The sequence below is a fragment of the Panicum hallii genome, chromosome 2, assembly GCF_002211085.1.
Source record: "Panicum hallii strain FIL2 chromosome 2, PHallii_v3.1, whole genome shotgun sequence".
Lineage (NCBI taxonomy): Eukaryota > Viridiplantae > Streptophyta > Magnoliopsida > Poales > Poaceae > Panicum > Panicum hallii.
Genome location: NC_038043.1, coordinates 7,536,434 through 7,552,270, shown reverse-complemented (window position 1 = coordinate 7,552,270; position 15,837 = coordinate 7,536,434). Strand labels below are relative to the sequence as shown.

The 15,837-nt window shown below is 43.1% G+C and overlaps 2 protein-coding genes and 1 long non-coding RNA gene across 8 annotated transcripts; all 3 read right to left on the bottom strand.

Annotated features, from left to right (window-relative positions):
• Window positions 1-1,151: 1,151 nt before the first annotated feature.
• Window positions 1,152-3,214, bottom strand: LOC112883543 (putative F-box protein At3g58860). The gene is made up of 3 exons (XM_025948849.1): window positions 2,073-3,214; window positions 1,818-1,952; window positions 1,152-1,703 (listed from the first exon to the last, which is right to left on the bottom strand). The coding sequence occupies exons 1-3, from the start codon at window positions 2,970-2,972 to the stop codon at window positions 1,344-1,346; spliced, it is 1,395 nt and encodes a 464-aa protein (XP_025804634.1). The 5' UTR covers window positions 2,973-3,214; the 3' UTR covers window positions 1,152-1,343.
• A 1,906-nt stretch (window positions 3,215-5,120) lies between these two features.
• On the bottom strand, window positions 5,121-7,234 carry LOC112880447 (E3 ubiquitin-protein ligase AIRP2-like). The gene is made up of 5 exons (XM_025945083.1): window positions 6,922-7,234; window positions 6,216-6,378; window positions 6,038-6,104; window positions 5,716-5,947; window positions 5,121-5,538 (listed from the first exon to the last, which is right to left on the bottom strand). The coding sequence occupies exons 1-5, from the start codon at window positions 7,011-7,013 to the stop codon at window positions 5,328-5,330; spliced, it is 765 nt and encodes a 254-aa protein (XP_025800868.1). The 5' UTR covers window positions 7,014-7,234; the 3' UTR covers window positions 5,121-5,327.
• Window positions 7,235-10,104: 2,870 nt separating this feature from the next.
• On the bottom strand, window positions 10,105-14,055 carry LOC112880448. 6 transcript variants are annotated; one of them, XR_003226330.1, is made up of 4 exons: window positions 13,795-14,055; window positions 11,792-13,444; window positions 10,858-11,655; window positions 10,105-10,764 (listed from the first exon to the last, which is right to left on the bottom strand). It is a non-coding gene; the product is annotated as an uncharacterized LOC112880448 (long non-coding RNA). The 6 variants fall into 6 exon arrangements; XR_003226332.1 differs by having other exon boundaries at window positions 11,805-13,444; XR_003226334.1 differs by having other exon boundaries at window positions 10,858-12,010; window positions 13,049-13,444.
• Window positions 14,056-15,837: the final 1,782 nt, after the last annotated feature.

Below are 15,837 nucleotides of genomic sequence, written 5' to 3'. Positions count from 1 at the left end.
TAGGCATATTTATGTTTTGCCAGAGCCCAAAAGGTCATCATTCGACTAAATAAACACAAAAAAGGTATGTGTTCACGAGTTTACAAATCTCACCTGCATCCTTCTAAGATTATGCAATAAACTAACCACAGAAGAAAAAGGAACTGCCAGTGTACCTACAGAAATGGCCCTGTATTTTTCATTACTGAAATTACAGGGTCAATCAGCTGGTCCACATCTCTATAAGAACAGGGCTGCAGTTCTGTATCTACAATCAGGAAGAGTCCTAAGCATAAGCGTCATGTATAGAACAGCAAAGAATTACAAATATAAATACTACTTCTAAGGATGCAAAATGGTGAATACAACCGGTCGAAATGAGCCATATTACCAACGACAGGCATTTTATGGACATAATGTGACTGTAGCGGGACAGAACAATCCTTGTTAGAAAGCTTCACCAAATCAACCATTATTTGCAACATGACTGTACGAAATCTAACAAGATGTCTGACAAGGTGTCTCATTTTCATCAGGAGATTTGTCGTGTGCCAGTTAGTTCAATTAACTGGTGGGACCTAAGACATCGACGAGTAGAATAATCTAACTCACAATGGATCAAGTTCAGGAATCTTACCAGGCACACTCTTCCATTTTTTATACCTAAGGGTAAAATGTACACAAAAAGGCTATATGAGAAAAATATATATGTACCAACAAACACACATCACATAAAATTTGTAAACAGAAAGAGATACAACATAACTTACTAGAACATTATCAGGGTAAATCAGTTAAGAAGCCAGAGGTCTTACTGAATGAAAACTGAAGAAGCTAGTGAGGTTGAGTATGGCACCTATAGGCGTCGTGCCAAACAGGCACAGGTACCGGCCAGTTAGTTGAGTCAGGAAATCAGCAGAGGTTAGCATTAGTTGGAGTCAATCTTATCAAGTCAGGAATTTATCTCTAAGTTCAGAGCCTCTTCGGAGGGAGAACGAGGAGATATCCTTGGCAAATCGATCAATAAAGCTTTCCTCGCTGAGCCCATATCCAGGTTTCTTACATTAAAATTTTAAAATACAGATGTCTTCTGAAACTAATTCTTTAAGATGCCACATACAATAAAGTTCCACATGATTAAACAAAAAGCAGTACAAGTATGGTATAAGGAATTTCAACTCACAACTCCATCCTGACTATGAATAGCAACAAGATTACCGAAATTTGTAAGGACTTACAATAGCTCTACTGAAATATTTATACAAAACACTATAGACAAGAGAACCGATCAAGTATGAACAAAATACAGATGTGGAAATGAGCTAGGCAAGAAGAACTACTCAACTACACATACCAGCCCAGTTTCAACATCTATATTCAAAAGGATCAGTTATTGACAAATCATGGACATGTTTGATATGTGTTAGATTTTTGTCCCAAGATCTACAAACTGTGAAATAAAACTGTGCACTTCTCGAAACCCTTTTCTCAAGCTCAAGTAAACTATGCTGCTCTGCAATAAACTTTTGATTATGGCAGGCTCCACCCTCAAATGTCATTGACTCCAGTATTTTTGCGTTCAATACAAAGAATGACGCAAAGTTAACATGAGACTTAATGCCACAATAATTCTTCAACACTACAGTCTTCAGACGGATATCAAGGCATCCAATAACATCATGGTGTTTACGACGCCATGAATTTCTGTCCACAGTCATAAACAACTGAAAAAAAGGGAAGAAAAACAATTCATATCAAGAATACACATAATAGTAAGTTGACCAACCGGGAGTAGGCCATTAGTCAAACGCTATGAACTGCAAATGGAGTATTGTTACCTCAATGTACAGCTTCTCCAAGCATGGAAAGCATCTCATTAAATCAAGAACCGTATCCAGGCTAAGTGTATGAACATCAACAGCTAGAATCTTGACACTACGCACCACTGCCGTAGTGCTAACAGAACGCAAGTTCTTTAACAAACATAGAAATTGCATTAGTCTATCTCCATAAATGTAAATAATATGAAATTTACAGTGTACAAGTAAATTCGATAGGAAGCCTTGTGTAGGCAAGAGTAAGATCCCTAGTACCTGAACTGCTGTAGTGCCAAATGCCAGCTTGAAGTAGTGATCACGGTCAGAAATCCAGCCCAACGTTTCCAGCTTCGGTGCTGCAATTACTGATACATGAAGGCCCCGAAATAGTCCGAGTTGCAGCAGCCTTTCAAGCGAAGGGGCGTTCTCGATGATGAGTTCCCCTGAGAAATTTCGCACACTGATGCTTACAAGGCTCTGGGAGTTGATCCGGACACGCCTGAAGCCAACGCTGCGGCTAAGCAGCAAGCACTCCAGGACAGGAGATCCAGCAATCATGCTCTGTAGTGAGTCCTCCGAGATGCGGACACTCTCAAGAGCAAGCTCCCTGAGCTGGGGAAAGCGAAGCGCTCCGGTAGTACCTTTTAGGATGTGGCATTTGCTGATAGTGGCCAGGCGGAGGGTGGCCGAGAAACGAAAGAAGGCAGAATCCGGCAGCCATAGCTCGGGTGACTGCAAATTTATCAAGTCGCCGATGTGGAACTCGAGCTCCCGGAGGCCGTCGAGCGCAGGCAAGCAGATCCAGGAGTCGACTGCCGAGGGGCAGAGCAAGAGCTGGAGCGCGGAGACGGAGAAGCGGCGAGCGGGGCCCGGGTGGGCGGCAAGGATCCGCGAGATGAGGCCGGCGCGGGAGACCTCGCCCTCGGCGGGGAGGTCGCCGCCGTCGAGGCTGAGAGGGGCGGAGCGCCACAGGTGGCGCCACCGGGAGGCGAGGGCCTGCGTGCGGGCGGCATCCTTGATGGGGAGTAGGGAGATGATCTCGCCGAGAATGGCGTCCGGGAGACCGCTGATGCGATCGATTCCGCCGCAGCAGCCTCCTTCCTCGCCGGCACCGAGCGACGGCGGCGGCCATTGCGGCTTGCCTGTAGATTTGGGACGAGGCGCTTCCGTCGCCATCAGCGGCGGTGGCCGAGGCTCAGTTGGTGGAGAGCCCTGAGATGGCCTCCGGTTCGTGCCCCTGGGCGGCCTCCATTCTCCTCTTCCTGGCGCCGCGAGTCAGCGCCACCATCTCCGGCGCTGCTCGCGGTGGCGGAGGCCGGAGAGCCGCAATAATCCCCGGCGGCTAGACGAACGCTTCAACAAACAGGTTGGGCCGTGGGTTCCATGCCCCTAAGCCCAAATACAGACCAGTCACGGGCCGGGCTGGGCCATGTTCCACCCGCATTCCCGCCCAAACGAATCGGGTCCGTTTGTTGGGGGCATGTTATGCGTGGGAAAGAATTCTCAAAGACCATGAAATCTATCTATAGTTTACCCCATTGTTGACACACTTGCCTGATCTATTCAAGTGGCCCAACAACTCTCTGGGAGAATCGACCTGATGGACGATTCAAAAAATAAAAAAGAATCGACCTGATGATCTCTTTCCTTGGAAGTCTAGGGCGCGTTTGATGCCGGTGACTAAATTTTAAACTTTTATCCGTCACATCGGATGTTTGGACAGCAATTAGGAGCATTAAATATAAACTAATTACAAAACCAATTGCATATACGAAGACTAATTCACGAGACGAATCTATTAAGCCTAATTAATCCGCCATTGGCAGATGTGTATTGTAGCACAACATTGTCAAATTATGAACTAATTAGATTTAATGGATTCGTCTCGTGAATTAGCCCCAATCTATGCAATTAGTTTTATAATTAGTATATATTTAGTACTTCTAATTAGTGTCTAAAGATACGATACGATATGGACTAAAGTTTAGTTGGGTGCTCTTACTTTTCTTGAGGAACAAACAAAAAGAACTGCTGTGATAGCTCAGTGTCATCGCAACTGACTCGAGGGATGCCTGAATTGGTGTCACTGGTCAGCCAAAACAAGTGCATCTTCAGGCCAGGTGATCAAAATCTCATGGATCGAAAACTGAGCAACACCTTCCTGGAACACAGCCAAAACGATTGAAAAAATCCTTCTTTTCGCTGATCTGATCTACGCTGTAAGCCTGTAATTCAGCTACCGGGCAGTGAGTACAAGATCATCCATCGCTTGTATATATTGCTGCAGTTTTTCGTGATTTCCTTTAGGATGTTCCTCGGAGCTTCGTAGTCTGAATTATAAGACAGTGGATGACCAAGCCGTGTGATGTGACAGAACTCTCGCATTTGGTCGCTGCCATACAACATCGTAGCCCAGTAAATTCCCTTTCCTCATATCCATATTTTTAGAGGGTGCCAAACATACTCCATTTGCGATCTCTTTAGCTTACTTGACAAAAAACTGTTACGATATTCTACTCTCCTTTTCTTTTTCTGAAAATTGCTTTGCGCTGGTCCAACATGTTAATACAGTAACAACAAAAAGCACCACTATAAAAGTAAACTTTGTTCGAAGGCAACGTTTACCTATCTTGTGGCAAACATATGCACGGTACAGCGCGGATGGAAGCTCAGCAACTTCCCCCATCAGAAAACAGTGTAATAGTCTCAGCAAGTTTCCCCATCAAAAAACAGTGCAATAATCGAAGCGATTTGGCGAGCGGAAATTTGAACAGCGAATAAGCACCAGAAACGGTATATAGAAAAAACTGTTCCTGAAAAAAATTAAATACCCACAAATCCAACTGTATGGATATAAAGATTCCGTCGCATCATAAATGCAAAGATTTTGCGCTATCTCTAGCAGAGGCTTCCATAAATACCGCATGCAAGATTGTTACTTCTGGTGCCATGACCTTTCTCAAGTAGGAGGTACCTTAGGTACTGTAATATTTCTTCTGTCCAATCAATTTGACAAAAACAACCAGATTTTTACCCTCATCTGCCATTCTTTTCTCTTTTGTCCTTCTAGTTCCCAATAAATTTTGAATATATTTCAACAAGATAAAAGGCTAACAATGTATATTAACTAATTAATGTTGGGATACAAAAAATGAACTACTTCATGTCAGCATACACTTGCACAATACAACTAAAGCAAAATGTAATTGAAAATGAACAAAAGCTGGAGTACCTTCATTCATAGATACATAGAAATAAATATAGAGATAGGGAAACAAATTCAGATTTATTTTGTTATACACAATATTAGGGACACCATAGATAGGATCCAAAAATGGAACTTGACAATATAATGAATGTCACCTTCAAATTTTATTCACTGTTGCATTAGTGTCACATTGCTAACTACCCTACAAGTAAATACATATGCATGTTGGTCAAAGACAGGAAGGCCATTCATCTACCAAAGAAAATCTACATCAATTTAATCTAATTTCACAATTTACACATTCAACGTATGGTGCTTCTGGATTATATTAGATAATCATAATAGAAAAAGAAAATATTATCAGGAAGTATAAGAGGCAAGCTGTCAATATAACTATAGAAATGCCTCACGTTTTCTCTTTCTAAATTTGCAGGGTCAATGACATCATTGTAATTTGTAAGCACCCAAAGGTCTCTTGAGCGGATTCTTTTGAGGCTTCCTCGGCAGAAAGGGCAAGATTCTGATCTTTTGTACCTATACCGAGAACAAGATAACATTGATCAAGCACAACAAAAAACATGGAACAAACAGAATAATAATTTATTGACTATAAAAATAACTAAATGTAGAACTATTGTTAGACCCAGAATCTATATCCAAATTGCATAGACTACTCACATACAGATAATAAAAACTGTGAAAAGTAATTACCAGTCCCTGTAGCATTTTATGCACATTGCATGACTGCAATTAGGCAGGACCATCTTGGAGCATGTCTCCATGCAAATTCCACATTCATCATCCCTTTCCACATCCTTGCCAGAAAGCCTTTTCCAATCCTCCATACGCCTCCTACTCACTATGTCTTTGCATCGACCCTTCCCTTTCAGGTCCCTCTCAATCAGACTACTCTCCAGCTGCTGCAGAATAGGGTAGATGATCGCTGCAGTGAAAGAAACTAATGAGACCTCAAGTCCAAAGCAGAACGGCATGAAGTTTACAATGCAAAATGCCCATATAAGGCAGAGATTACCATAGAATTCCCTAAGGCTTGCCCGCCTTTCATATGTTGACACTGAGCTATCTCCATCTGCATAAACCTGTATAAACAAAATAAAGAGATTTTCATACCTCAAACCCAGAACTCATGTACATATGCGAGTAACAGAAACACAAATATATGAGGTCCAAACTCCATACTGTGCTTTTACCTTGCATATGAGAATGTGAAAGAGTCCTAAATAACTGGGAAGAGCATAGCAGCATCCGCAATCCAGCCACTGGATGAGGTACAGGAAGAATGGAGCCAGGGAGCTGAACGACAGCCTCATCTGCACGCATGCTCCACCATAGTTCCTCTGAATGGCATCCGCCCTGGAATTCACAAACCAGCTTATCAATCCCCACAGCAGCTTTCCAAGACGAACAAGGAAGGAAACACCCTTCGCCAAAGCAGCATTCTTCAGAAATGCAAATGATTGGCGAAATACTGAATTGGGTTGTATTCTAGTAGTATTGAGGTGGGTTTTACTCTACCATAACAACGGGATATGCACAGGCAGCCTCCTAGCAAGGGCTTACTTACGGATCAATAGTACCCCCTTGACACAATTTTTAGGACAATCTCAATTCTGAACTGCGAGTGAACTCCCCGAATTACTCTCTTCCCCTGAGAACTTGCAGTGAATTTACTGAATTACCCTACTCTGCAAGCCCAAATTACAATCTTCCTTAACGAAAAGTATAAATTTCCGCTTTTCCCGAACTGGGGAACCTCTCCAACGCACTTTCCCCAATTTCAGCACGGGGCAGGGTTCCCGAAAACACCCCCATCCATCGAAGGCGCTGGAGAAACAAACCAAGAAATGCACAGAACAGCGCGCAATCCTGGGCGGGCGGAGGAGTGGAGATGCTTACATGGCGTTGGCGTGGTGGATGTCGGCCTCCAGGGCCTTGAGGGGGCCTCTCAGCGGGAGCTGCCGCCCCTGGTCACCCCGCTGCGCCGCCATGGAACGGCCCTCCAAGAACTCGATTCCTTGGAGCCCGGGCAGTTGCCAGCCCCCGACGCCAACAGGCGGCGCCGGCTTCCTCGCTTCTCCCCCCGGGTAGAGAGAGAAGGCTCGGAGCTTTCCTTGTGAGTAGAGAGAGGGAGTCAAGAAAGGGCCAAAGGGGTGAAGGGGAGAGGGCCGGAGCAGAGGAGAAGCTTGTGGAGACGGAAAGGCCGATGGATGATGGACTTCGGGGGGACCCCTTTTGGACTGTTTGTACGTGCAAAATCTTGAATTTTTTACGCTAATCTTGATAGGTCCGGCGATTTCGGCCTAGAGAAATACAGTAGGTCCGGAACTGCGTGATCGTTCATCGGGAAGCCGTTTCATCGCCCCGTAATTGGCGTTGACGCCTCACGTGGTCGTCAACTTCAAGGATTGGATCAGTACCTTCTCGGTTAAGTGAGAGTAATCTGTAAACAAGTTTTTTAAACATATTAGACCAGTTTCATACTACTTGAAACTCTCTCCTTCTCTCCTCGTCATATCAGCAAAATTGATGATGTGGTAAAGAATTTAATATCACGAGCTCCATAAAATTCAATTGAGACTGGACTTATACATGGACATTTATGTACATGTTTATCCTTTTAAAAAATCCGTATGATCTCTTGGAAAGATTAAATCAGCAAATTTTGATTTGATTTTTTTAGATTACGCATTACAATTTAGACACTTGCAATGCACACATCCATCGTTATAAATGTACGTACGCAAACCTTAACCTTACGAGCATTTTTGAGGTCTAAGCTGGTAAATTCTTAAGATTGTTGAAGTTACCACAGACGCTACGCTATCGACGGGAAGTCGAACCACGTAGGATAAGTAAATTTATGGTATTCCAACTAAGTGCAAATGTGCAATGAGCCATTTCTACTAAGGAAAATCCATGTGCTATGGAAAATCAAAAATTCATTGTATAAGTAGAATAGAGAATCAATAAATCTGAAATACCGGCAAGTTGATCGGATCAAACATGATCATCTTAGGTGCTTGTATTTTTAATCGAAATAATTGTGATTACATCATTAGTTTTAATATCCATCGGTGCATTCTCTCAAAAGTACTTGTAATAATAGATTTTGGGTGTGCATATGTGGTTTTTTTAGGAGATATGCGGGGATAAATCTCATCCAATATCGACCCATTTTCTACATTTCTGTTCATTTTTGCATTTGTGGTAATCGTGAGTGGGATGGAGGTGATGAGAACAAAAACAGACGAACCTTTTACATACGTTTTTATTGATACCTAAATGAGAAAAAAGTTTCGTGTATTTATCTCAGATTTAGAATTCCCAAGAAAGAGAAGGAAATGATAGCCCAGTCCCACTCGTGGCCCAACTGGCCCACGATCCACACCACCACAAGAGCTGAAAGCTGCATTTGGGCTGGTGTGGTTGCTGGAGATCGGCCTGGGCCTGGTGCTGCCTTGCTCGTGCGTGCTCAACTGCATCACAAACTTCAGGGGATGTTTGGTTTGGAAGAATTTATTATAAACCTATCAATAAATATCTAATAACTTTGCAATAAGTCTTTTTTTATCTAACCATGAAGTCTTAGGTGAGGCTTATGCCCATAAGCCCCATAAGCCTTATAAGCCCGTAAGCCCCTCCAAAAAATGCTTATGGTGCTTATTTTCTGTGCACCCCACCAAAACATCCCCTCTTTTCTGCCACTGCCCTTATCTCCCTTACCTATTGGGGCATTAACGAGGGGTATAAAAGTTATTACCAACTACAACTACAGAGGCTTTTTATAATCTGCTACAACCAAACACCACTTTAGGTTCATAATAAGCCCCTCAATGTGAGGGGCTTATGAGCTTATTATAATAATAATAATAATAATAATAATAATAATAATAATAATAATAATAATAATAATAATAATAATAATAATAATAATAATAATAATAATAATAATAATAATAAGAAGAAGAAGAAGAAGAAGAAGCACGGCTGGCGACGAAAACATCTATGGAGGTGCTACAAGCAATCTGGGAACTGGAAGAGAAGTGCATCTTGGTGGTTACACTGCTGTGGCATTGGTGGCTGGAGAGAAATCGAGTTAGAGAAGGGGAGAAGAGAAGGGAGGTCGCTGGCTTGGCTTTCATCATACGCTATCAAGTCACGGCCACGGAGAATAGCAGGACACCGAGAACCCTGAAGAAGTGGTCAAAGAATTAACTCGGATGGAGCGTTTGATCCTGCCACCAAGAGAGGAGGGTGGGGATTTGTTATCCGTGACTTTGCTGGAGATGTGATACATGCAGGTGCCGGTGTCGTGCTATATGCAATGGATGCGCTTCACACAGAGGTGTTAGGCTGCTTGGCAGCTCTGAAAGTCCGCGATGGTCTAACTAGAGACTGCACCTGCTGTCTTGCACACTTCCTGACGGAGATTGGCAGCATCCGTTCCTCAGTCCAGCAATAGCAGACCTCCTAGAATTGTCCCACTCGAGTTAGTCAGACCCTCCTTAAAACGCCTGCAGCTGTAGTGACGTTTCCCTAACACTTTAGTTGCGGTGCCTGCACCTGTTTCCTCACAATCTACTTTAATTGCAGCAACACGTCATATCCGCTACCAGCATTTCTTGACAACTGTCGACTGTATGTTAACAGCTGTTTAGTAGATACCATGTAAATTGCTTCTTAATGCAATGCATTCTCACATGTGCTTTTTCTGATGATTTTGATTCGGAAGCAATGCTGGTTAGCTGGCAAAGCATGAGGATGTGCATCCTAGAAAGACGCCATCTCTAAGAATAGCATAGCTATAGTGAGATCAGCATAGCTACAGTGAAATCATCAAATTTGTCAGCTTCTTATCTGCAGGCGTTTCTGAGCGAAATGGGGAAGGAAGAACAACCGACCGCAGGGCCAGACCGACCAGGTGTTCAGCAGCACCCTACACTCTGTTCGTGATCAGGTGCTAGGTGCTCCGTGGTTTATATGAGACCATGGTTCAATGGAACCTAATTCCATCTGGTGAAGACCAGCAGTTGAAAAGAAGAAATGATGGCACAAAACATGGCAAATGCTGAAACAATATTGAGAAAACAGAAATATGACATTGATATGAAGACTACCACAGAACATCAAAACAAGAAAGGATGACAAACCAAGGCTCCAACAACACACTTGCACAGAAAAAAAAAAGAAAACACACATGCTCTTATTAGGCACATCAGAAACAACAGGTTCCCATCGCTGCTATTGTCTCTTCACTTCTCATATGAATTGGGTCTCGACCGCGTCACCCTTCACAACACCGCAGATAGGGCAAGCTGTGAGATGAACTCCACATGGCTTGCAGGTGCAGAGGTGCTTGCACGGCAGCAACATCATACAGGCACCACCAGAGTTGCAAACCATACAAGTACGCTCAATCTTGGTTGTCTCCGCGGTGGTTCTCACCAGACTTGATGCTTTATCTCCAGGGCCTGAAACATGTGAGTTTGTTTCCTGCTGCAACGGAGCACACATTCTGATAAGTGCCTCGTTCGTTTCATATACAATCACAACACGCTGCAGCAACTGATCGCAAGCATGCCGTAAAGTTTCTCGATCCTCTTGGTTCCTCTGCAACTCCATGCGCAAGCTGGCTACCTCTTCAACCTTTTGGATCAGCGCATCGGTTGTCAGAAGGTTTGATAGAGTTGCATTCTGTAAAGATATTTCCTGCTGCAGCGACACCCGAACCTGCTCGTTCTAATTTTTTGAAGAAAGAAAAAAAAAGCAGCAGAAGTAAGACAACATCTATCCAAGACTCAAAACCAAACCGGTGCACAAGAAGTCACTTACATAGAGTTGGCGAACCTGATCCAACTGCAGCCTGTGCTGCTCAAGGGAGAACCATAGCGGCGTCTGATTTGTGCTCTGTTGTTCAATCATATGAGTATCTAAGGCCTGACCTGTTGGTACATCCAAAGGAAGGCCATTTGCTTGTTGTCCGTGAGGTTGCTTGGACTGTTCAGAATGGGTCTTGAGGTTGTCCATTGCAGACACCAGAGACCAGACTGAAGAGCGTCTCCAAACCGGTGTGAAGGAGGCTCCTTATATAGGGCGGAGTCGAGGTGCACAATTAATTCTAGGAATCCAGAAAGATATATCTTAAATCTTCTCAATAACTCTAGTCATTTATTTAGCAGAAGCGTTCATGAACGTCATCTGTCTAGGTACTCTGATTCTTGCCTGTATAATTGACTGCCAAATATACACCTCCACTGGAGCTTTGTAACAAAAGATCGGTCAAACTTATCGTTGATAACCTCATGACGTATGCTCCATAAATGCTTGGCGTATCTCATCTGTATTTAGTAATATATACACAGCTTCCATCCAACAAATATGCTACTTATTTGGTAGAGGATTCTATAGCCCAAAGGCTGGCACTAGCTTAAGCCACAGCACATGCTTGTTTGTACATTGATCTACAGAAATACATATAGGTTCTAGACGCTTTGTTTGGGGTCTATTAAACCTAATTAAAGACTGAAGTTTGCAAATTGTTGAGATTGTTAATACTCCTTGGCAAACATCGTGAAGGAATCTTTTCCAAGCCATCCTCATGCTTACCAAGATGCAAGCTATATCCAGCAACTGAAGCCAAAATAAAAGGGAGAAAATTTTCTATAAGTAACCAAAAATGGAATTTAGGCCTTGCAAATGGAGAAACGTAGAAAGATGCAAAATAAAGGAGAGAAAATAAATCCAGAGAATTGAGGAAGGTATATACGCGTAAGGCTGACCATCCATATCCATCCCACACTTGCTTCCAGCAACAGCCATAAAAACCATTGGGTCATGTCCAAAGATGAAATCAAGTTCAAGCTCCCAGCCCGCAGCAGAACAGCTGTGCTATGGAACTGTAGTGCTGCAGTTTAGTCTAGTCCCTAAAGTTATCAGAACTTACTCGGCGCCATAAACAACTAAAGCACCAAGTGCAAATATTTCCCTGCAATTTTCATCCATGAAGATTAGCACCAGCACCGTGCTAGCACTTGGGAGCACACCAGTCAGGTGGTTAATCAGGGCCCCAAAGCCCAAAACAACATATAAACAGGTTGATCATTAGAATAAAAGAGAACGAGAGCAGCTGTAGTGAGCCCCAGCCTCTGTGTTGCACACACAATTGTGCAGAGACAGAACATACCAGTAATTAGGAGAAGATGCACTAAACAAAGATATATAATAGAATAAGGTATGAATCAACCAAGAAAGAAGCGAATACAAATTTATTGAAAGATATTTATCATGATATTTTAATAAAGCTTGATCAGTTCAATTCCATGTCAAGATTATATAGCATAACACAGCAAGACATAAACTGCTTAGGCATGGGACTTTCATACCACAACTAGACACATGACTACATGAGCCACTAATCAAAACTTAATCCACTGTTGAAGCACACCATGGATCAAACAATCATGTTGCACACCAATGATAATATATGATTAGTCAACCACAGGCTACGACAAAAAAAATTGCTCTTAGTGGTTTAAATTTCACTGCAGCTATTGTTGAGGTGCCTCAAAAGCATCTTCAGATATTTTGTTGTCATCTACGAAAAAACAAATACTAACCACCACAATTAGGTTACCTATGAAAAACAGGTTAATACAAAACAGAACAGAAGATCCTCTCTGAATGTAAGTGTCTCTCTCCTTCCCTCCATCTGCGGGTAAGGCGATGTGGAGAGAGGAGGATGTAATTAAGAATAGCCAGGGGCATAATTATCTAAAGATGATACAATGAGAACTTGCAAGAAGAGTAGACTTTCATTGATGATAGTGTTCTCGAGAAAAATCTCAAGTCATTTCTGAAACAGAAAGCCAGGACAGCATGAAAAGAAGGGCCTCAAATTTAAATTTGCTGTAACAAGGCATCCAGCAAATGAACTCATTTTGTAGGTAAATCCGAAATATCCAAGTTAAATTTGTATAGATTCAAGTACCCCCATCATTTAACAATTGAGTGCGGTGCTGCTCACCTGACCAATACCAAAACAGTTGGTAGCACATGATTTAACCACTGCCTAGTAGTTCGAACGCCATGGTTCCCACTAAGCAAGCAAGTTCATATCCAACCAATCGTTCCTTCTCAACCTATTCAAGAGAACAACAAAACCATAAAAAATTAACTGTTTAAAAAGCATACCTCCTTTTCTTCAGGTGATTCTAATGGAGCTTTACCATGCCTCTTAAAAAATGGTGCCGACAAGTTAAAAGTAATGCAGTGTGCCCGGATGACAGTGAAGCACATGGAGAAAACAAAACACCAGACAAAGAATTCAGCCATATTTCTGGTGGCCACAGCTGTGCTAGCAATGCCAGGTGAACCCAGTCAGTTCGCGAGCCTCACAGATCGTTCCGCAAAGAATTCAGCCCTGCAACGAACAAAAGCTGTAATCTGGTAAGCCTCTCAGGACTACACTACAGTTTGCTTCTTCAGTTCACAGACACCCGTTAGCATCGTAACGCTAACAGCTGTTCACTCTGTGCAGTAATCCCCTGCAACAAGTGGGGATTATGGTGCCTCAGTGCCTGTAGGGCCTAAAATGTTCTGGAATTTGCACAGCTACTCTATTCCCCCCCCCCCCCCCGGCTCTACTTTCGGCTTTTCTAGAACTCAGAAGAAGCAAGTTCATTTTTGCTATCCTGGGCTAAACCAGGCGGGAGATGAACGTTTCCGTACCCAAATACGAGTGGGGGTGGGGAGGGGTGCGGCGAGACCTACCTGGTGGGAGGGGGCGAGTGAACGGCCGAAGAAGCGGCGGCGGCGGGCGAGGAGGGAGGACGATCCCTGCTGCTTGGGGAGCTCCGACGAAGCGAGCGTGACGGCTCGGAGCCGCCGAGGGGTGGGGGTGGTCTGGGGAGGGCGAGAGCGGCGGATGAGTAAGGCGGCGCCGGTGATGGGCTGGGAGAGGCGCGCGGCTTCGATGGCGTGGCAGCCGGCGGTATGCGTGCGTTTTCCTTCGTTTTGCAAGGGGCTATTTTTTGTTTTGGATTGCCATCAACAGGAAAATAAAATATGTACTAACCACTCCTTTTATCGAAACAAATCAAATCGGAAGAAATCTTTTCAAATCACACTTCAATTTGTAACCAATCGCCGAAATTTATAAGACTAAATCTTATGGAAGAGAAGAGAGATAGAAATTCTATGAACAAGCTCGCAAGACCAATCTTAATGGAAATATTATAGAAATATCATAAATATTAAATATTATGCCACGTCAGCAAATTTGCTGACACGACATAATTATTTATAAGGAAAGAGTAGTATGCCAGTCAGCAAAGTTATTGATATGGCAAAATTATTTATAAGAAGAGGAGGAAAAATATTATAGAATAAGAGAGGAGTGTATCACACTCCTCCAATACAGTTATTAAATTTTCAATCTGAAACGATTACAATAACACTTACTATTAAGACTGACCTAAAACAAGACGCCTAGGACGCTACGACACGTTAACACCGCCAAGTCTATTCATCCCTTGCGCTGCTGCGGACCGTTCCGTCGCAGAGAGTTTTTTTCAAAAAGAGGATAAAAAAATTAAAACTCGAAAAAGGGGAGCCGGATGGGAAAAATTGGGAAAATAGGTACCTCCCGCCCTTTGATCGGGCGGGAGGCGTGGGGCCGGGGACGGGCGGGAGGTCCCCTAGTTATGATTTTTGTTATATTTTCTTAGAATTTATATTTCACAAACTATTTGAAATTCAGACTTTTTTGAAATACAAGATTTATTCGCCATACTCTTACGTATGCATATAAAATTTTAATTCAATTTTACGAAGAAGATTACGGTATCTAAAACTCGTACGAAGATGGTTAAACGATACCGTTTTGCAACGTAGAATCCAAATATTACGATAGTACATGCGGCAAATATTATAAATACACATCCAGGTCTGATACAATCTCAACGCGGTAAATATTACACATGAGCAAACAACGTTCAAATAAAATTATAACTAAATGATGCCTGATGACGTACTAGCACTCGATCGGCGACGTCTCCCACTCCTTGATGCAACCGGAGGTCTTCCATCTGTAGCATCACCTGTAGGGCCAGCTTCAGCAGAACTGGGGCCAGCATCATTGTTTGGACAACGTTTATACGTGTGTCCAATCTGATTACATGCACTGCAGCGCTGTATCCTCGGACGGAGCTCTGACTCATCCATATCATTACGAATACGCCATGTCTGACGGCGCCCTCTCTTAACCCGTGATGATCTTGGGTCTGGAATATATATAACAAGATTCGCTGTCTCAGTGAACGATCCAACCAAACAGAACCCATAGATCTCGTACTGCCAGATGCTGGCAATTGTCTCCTTTCTGAAGTAATGGGAAACATATATATCGACAGGATGTCGAATATCCGCACAAGCAGCCATTACATGAGAACAAAGTACGTGCAGCAACTTTGGCCTCATGCATGAGCAACAACAAGTTCCATCAAACTTGAGAATGCACTCCTTTACAGGAGTTTGACGTCTCATGCCACGTCGCGCTCTGTCTTTAGGAGATACCTCAAACTTGAGCTCCTGTGTACCATATTGCCGTACGTGGTGTAGCCGGACGCTTTCTGCCTTCCTAGTCATATATTCTGTTATTATTTTCTCAAAATATCTGTCAGGATCTTGCATGAATACCTGATTTTTAGTGAACCGCTCTCTAAATTAATCGGTACATCTGCGGACGATGAATTCCACAATTGCAACCAGTGGAAGCCCACGAACACCTCGCAGCATCCAATTGTAAACCACGGC